This window comes from Dermacentor silvarum, chromosome 1, assembly GCF_013339745.2.
Source record: "Dermacentor silvarum isolate Dsil-2018 chromosome 1, BIME_Dsil_1.4, whole genome shotgun sequence".
Lineage (NCBI taxonomy): Eukaryota > Metazoa > Arthropoda > Arachnida > Ixodida > Ixodidae > Dermacentor > Dermacentor silvarum.
In genome coordinates this window covers 259,105,742-259,111,741 of record NC_051154.1, presented here as the reverse complement: position 1 = coordinate 259,111,741, position 6,000 = coordinate 259,105,742, and the positions used below count along the sequence as shown (strand labels likewise).

Sequence of the window (6,000 nt, the reverse complement as noted above, 5' to 3'; positions counted from 1 at the left end):
GACACTTATGAAGAGCTACTTGCTCGCCGCTCAGCAGGGCACCCAGGGAGCTTTAGAGTTAGCGTACCAATCGGATAACCCACCATCCAAAACTCTGCTGATGTCTTTCTGTAAATTCTTGCATTATTTTGAAATTGTGGACCGACCCCTATATTGAAAACTCTTAATTTACTCCCATTGCGACTTATGCGTTCATCAGCACTGACCGAAGCGAAAAAATAAATAAATAAGGCATATTGTAATCTGGAAGCATCAGTTTTTTCTTTACGTCAATCTGGTTACGAGGCGCCCGAGTCGGCAGCTGGAGGGGGAATGTTCCATTTCACTTGCTTTCTACTCAACGTTCGAAATATAAAGCAACGGAGAGTGGTGTAGGCAATTTAGTTCGGTGTTCTCAAAGACAATGCACCAATTTTATCACAAGGACAGGGTGACAAAATCTATATCTATAAAATTAGCTAATTGACGATGATTCCATGAAAAACGCAGGAGTGTTTTGGTCTGTATAAGGTAAGTACGAAGAATGCTGCAACATCATTATGCCAATAGGGTTACTTAATGTTTACTAGTATAGACGAAATAAGAAAATTATTTTAAATACGAGAAAGACAGAGGAGAAAAAAAATCGTAGAAGAGAAATAATTCGCTTTAGCGCTTATCGACAGAGATTGAAACTCGTTGTTCAGTGGTTTCAACAAAATGTCGAAGAGAGAAATAAGCGAAGAGAGAAATAACCCTTGCATAAGTTTCACCTATTACGATTATCAGCACTCGTGCTGATAATCGTGCTTGCCATCATAAATTAGTCGCAGGTTGGGTCTGTCGACTTCAGAGCTGCTCTTCTCAAAGGAGGATTTCGCCACAAATTTTCGTATGCGCACCGGCGATTAACATAGAGAAAGACGTTGTTCGGATTTGTTACAGCTTCTTTTAATAGCCCGCGTTAAAGTGACACGTTCTATGACCACGCCGATCCTGTGGACTCGTTCGACTTAGCTATTGCACCACGGAGTAAACTTCCCTCGGAGAATTTCCATAACCGGCCTCACTAAAAGCACGAATATCCTGGCGAGAGAGGGTAATATAGTATAGCAACGGTGAGCCTCGACTTTCTTCTCGTATACTTCGAGTTGTCGCTCTGAAACCTGTGCGTGCTCGTTTATGTGAGCCTATACTTAGAAGCGGCGTATAGTATAATCTTGGGGTATCCCACCTACACGAAAGAGAGAGGTAAAAAAAAAAAAAAAGAGGCAGACAGGGGTGGTCATCAGGAAGGTAGTAAAGAAGAATGCAGCGTAGAGCGAACAGGTTGCATCAGGAAGCGACGGAAAAGCTAGAAAGCCAGGCGTGCGCAAGCAGCCAGGCGCGCGTCAGCAGCCACGCGTCTCGTCAGAATGTACACCAGGAATTGTAGTGAGTGAGAACGCAATCAGCCCGCCTGCGCATGCTCCCATGTTCCCGGCGGAGCGCAGGGGGAGGAGGCATCGTTCCACGCGACGGCTTAGCGCACGCGGACGTCACAATGACCGGATTCATAAGTGCGCGGATGACAGATTCACGGACTCCGCGTGCGTGAGCCCGCGCAACCGCTGCCACCGTTCGCCGGAGATGCTACGGGACTCTTTGTTCCCTTAGGCCTGTCACGAAGTCAGCAGCCAATCTGGAACAGAATTTACAGCAAAACATAGTAGGACACTGGAAGTACGTAACGACGCCACCACGTGGCCCATGTCAAAATACACTGGCTTTGGTTCTTCGTTAATATCGACTTTTTCGGAGATTCCTGTCGTCGGCTTGTAGAGAAGCCACTGTGATGGTTTCGCTGACGAGTGTGCATTCGTCACCAGCCACATCGCTCTTTGTAGTGGCGGTATTTCTGTGCGCATGTGCGACGACGCCTTGCCTCGGAGGCGACGAAGCCAATGCGAGTTCCCCGGAGACGGGGCGGTCCGAGGCGAGCTACGTGCAGATGCTAAAGGAGTGGATCGGCAACGCCATGGACCGGGTGCCGCCTACGCTCATGCGCAAGCTCCTGCAAGCGGACGTGTCGACTGAATGCAGCCTAGGTCTTCTCAAGATGATGCGAGGAGTCCGCAATCTGGAACCGTGGGCGCTGCGACGTGAGTCTGCATGCGGCAAACCTAACACTTAACCTAACACATACAAACTTGCTTGCACAGGCCGCGATTTTGTAGCGATGCCTCTTCCGATTCTACTCCTTTTAGCGCTTTTGGGCTTCGATTGTCAGTGATCAGAGCGACGTTCCACCCATGTCATCAATGATGTCAGCAGGTCGTGAAGGGTGGACGATAAGAGTGTCATAGAATCGAGTGGAAGGCACTACTGCAATATCGCGGCCCAGGATTCACAAAGCAGAATATGTATACGATGAATCGGAATATCTGTCGCGGGATCGAATCCCGGCCACGGCGGCCGCATTTCGATGGGGGCGAAATGCGAAAACACCCGAGTAATTAGATTTAGACGCACGTTAAAGAACCCCAGGTGGTACAAGTTTCCGGAGTGCCCCACTACGGAGTGCCTCATAATAAGATCGTGGTTTTGGTACGCAAAACCCCATAATTTGGTTTTAATCTGAATACCCAATGAAACATATGAACGACCACTACCGCTACCGGCAACGTTAATTGCGGGCGCCTGTGGCTGTGCGCGTACTGATTGCGCGTATTATCGGTCGATCATTCGCAGATGCTTTAGCTTATGCGGGACTAATTGCCCAGCCCGATGCTTCACTGAAGTGACTGGCATCCTTTCGATGGCTTACCCCCCTATTCAGAAATGCATCTTGTCTTGAATCCCATGCTTCATTTGATTTCAATGACGCCTGACGTGAACGGGCCGAGGACACTCATTGCGTCGCCTTCGGCGCGTTCACGACAGATGTCATTTAGATCAAGCCAAGCATGGGCTTCAATTGAGGTGCATTTCAGAATACGGTAGTTAGCCTATGAATACGCACCGAAAGTGACAAAACCGACTGTGATTCATCGCGAATGTGGACACAAGTGCACGTAGTGACGCAGCGGTTGCATTACCCATGCTGCAGATGGCGAGTGATGCCGCTGCACTCCGCATCTCACGCTTCCAGTACATGTCACGCTTCTGGCAAACATTCACTTGATATTTTATATGCAACTGTGTTATAGGAGAGCCTCATACCAAAGGGCGCCAGGATAGTTGGCATGAAGAATGAAACCATGGTTGCGCTCAATGCCAAAGCACCACTCACGAGCCAAAAATGTTACACACCCGCGCCAGCTTCGCTCTACCGTTAATGAAGAAGACAGGAACACACTTGTCCCGTCTTTTTCGTTGCGGTCGTTGCGGTGTACTATCTTGCTTTAATGTATCAGGGTAAATTTGACTTTAAATGAGCGAAACTTTTGCTTTGCTACCAAAAGCTAATCATCAAGGACTGGGTTGACCTAAGAACGGGTTGTAGGAACGGATATCGGCCAATATTGATAGCCATCTACGTAATATTCAAGGTGCCGCCCCATCACTAATGTTTCTTTCGAGCAAGAACCTTCGTTAATCCGGCAGCAGTAGAAGGGTTGTACTGTCGTTCGCACATATGAACTGTTCCTTGTTCGCAATAGACAGGTATGGAAAGCCGATTACACAATAGCTGACGCTGCGACCGATTGCACAAAGGTTTCTAGATTGCGAATGGCTTTATGAATTCGACCTTTATTGCATGTAACTATTGAAATTGCAGGGTTTAGCGTCCTGAAACTGCACTGTTGCTTATGAGCGTCATAGTAGAGATCTCCAGATTTATTTTGACCACCTGCAATTCTTGAATGTGCCCAAGGCACGGTAAATGAGCGTTTTAGAGCACAGCGAAAGATGAGAGCGAACGTGGAGCGCAGCGTCGCGATGAAAGACGGCGAGAGCGAAGATAGCGCGAGGAGGAGAGTGGAGGAGGGTACGGCGAAAGCGTGAGCAGAAAAGCGTAGTGCCGCGCAAGACGGAGTACGGCGACGATGATTACGAGATGGCGCCAGAGTTGCGTGCGTCGTTAGGGTACCTCGATGCCCTCGCTCGCCTCCGCTGCGTTCGTGGGAGCGCGCGCATCGAGGCACCCTACACGTCGTCTGTGCACCTAAAGGCTGCATGAGCGGAGGTCGGTCTGCGGCGGCTGCTGTGAAACGCGTCCATGCGTCAGCCACGCGCTGCCTCTCGCGACCTCCCGATTAGCGAGGTGGTCGCTCCACACTTCGCTCCGTTTGGAACGTGCCGCGCGACACATGCGCCAATATGTGTCGTGAAATTAAAACACGTATAGAGCTGCGCTCAAATTTTGCATTATCGAGTATCGTAATCCCCGGGGATTTTTTTTTTGCATTCCGCCCCTATTATAAAGCATCCGCTGCGGCCGGGATCAAACTTGCGACATCGTGCTTAGCAGTGCAACGCCATTTAGCTATTGAACTGGCGCCGCGGGTTCGTATTACTGTGAGTTACTATAACGTATATTTATGTTTACTTTCATTCGAAGTAGTGATGAACAGGATACAGAGGCTCCTTGTATAACTAGCGATGAAGTTAGAAGGGCCTTGCAAGACATGACAAGGCAAAAAGCTGCTGGAGAAGATGGAATAACAGTCGATTGATTCAAAGATGGAGGAGATGTCATGCTTGAAAAATTTGAGGCCCTTTATACTTAATGCCTCACGACTTCAAGTGTACCAGAGAGCTGGAAGAACGCCAACATTATACTCATCCATATGAAGGAAGACGTTAAAAAATTGAAGAATTATAGACTCATTAGCTTGCTTTCAGTATTGTATAAAGTATTCACCAAGATAATTTCCAATAAAATCAGGGCAACACTTAACTTCAGTCAACCAAGAGAACAGGCTGGTTTCAGGAATGGATATTCTACGATAGATCGTATCAATGTCATCAATCAGGTAACCGAGAAATCTGCGGAGTACAATCAACCTATCTATATGGCTTTAATAGATTATGAAAAGACATTTGATTCAGTAGAGATACCAGCAGTCATCAAGGAGTACAGGAGGCATACGTGAATATCTTGGCAAATATCTTCAAAGATTTCACAGCTACCTTGGTTCTCCACAAGAACAGTAGAAGGTTACCTATCAAGAAAGGGGTCAGGCAAGGAGACACAATCTCTCCAATGCTATTCACTGCATGCTTAGAAGAAGTATTCAGTCTCTTAGATTGGGAAGGTTTAAGAGTCGGTATCAACGGCGAATATTTCAGCAACCTTCGGTTTAGTAAAAGAGGGTCTCTCCTCTTCCTACGATGATACGTGGTTCTCACCCCCACCTCGGCGTCCGGGACGCACCGTCAGAGACGGTCTGCACAGGTGGCTCAATGGGTGAGATCGGCTCGAAGGACGCAGACGCTGATGTATCAACAACGAAAACTTGTATTTATAACGATTCTACAAAGCTTGTTTGCAATGATACATTGGCTACAGAGAGTTATACAGGTTTGGACTACATAGGGCAACCCTATCTCGGCCGAGCCGATGGTGCTTAGCACCCGAAATCAGGTCCACAACCACGCTGCTTGATCGGAGCACTGCAGCCTCATTTTCTAGGCCCAACGCTCCGCCCCAAAATGTTTGTTGACAAATCGCTGTTGGTGTGTTGTGTGACTGGACAATCAGTTCACCAATCCTTGCGTTTATTAGAATTTCCATGCGTGATTGGCCGGTCCGTCAACCAACCATTTTAGAACACTTTTTTAGCACAGTTCACAGTGTAGAATCCTCACCCAAAGTATACAATATACAGCAACAAAAGGGAGAGGGTCACGCTGCCCACATTTGTCTAAAGTTCCAAGAAACTGCATGCCAGTGCAGCTGGTGCAACTAAGTAACAACAAGCAAAACACATGTACAAAACCTGGACGCGAGGAAGCACAGGAATCATGGCGCCAGTCCTCGAACACGTGCGCGAAGCGACTAGATTCCCAGGAGTCAAGGGCCATGTGGCGTCATAA

General features: G+C 47.9%; 1 protein-coding gene across 1 annotated transcript in view; it reads left to right on the top strand.

Moving 5' to 3' along the window:
• The first annotated feature begins 1,312 nt into the window (after nucleotides 1-1,312).
• Nucleotides 1,313-6,000, top strand: part of LOC119437090 (nose resistant to fluoxetine protein 6-like) — a 95,290-nt gene continuing 90,602 nt past the window's right edge. The window contains exons 1-2 of the mRNA XM_037704167.2: nucleotides 1,313-1,369; nucleotides 1,578-2,120. Of these exons, the coding sequence (XP_037560095.1) occupies nucleotides 1,814-2,120 (307 nt within the window). The 5' untranslated portion in view covers nucleotides 1,313-1,369; nucleotides 1,578-1,813. The remainder of the gene's footprint in view (nucleotides 1,370-1,577; nucleotides 2,121-6,000) is intronic.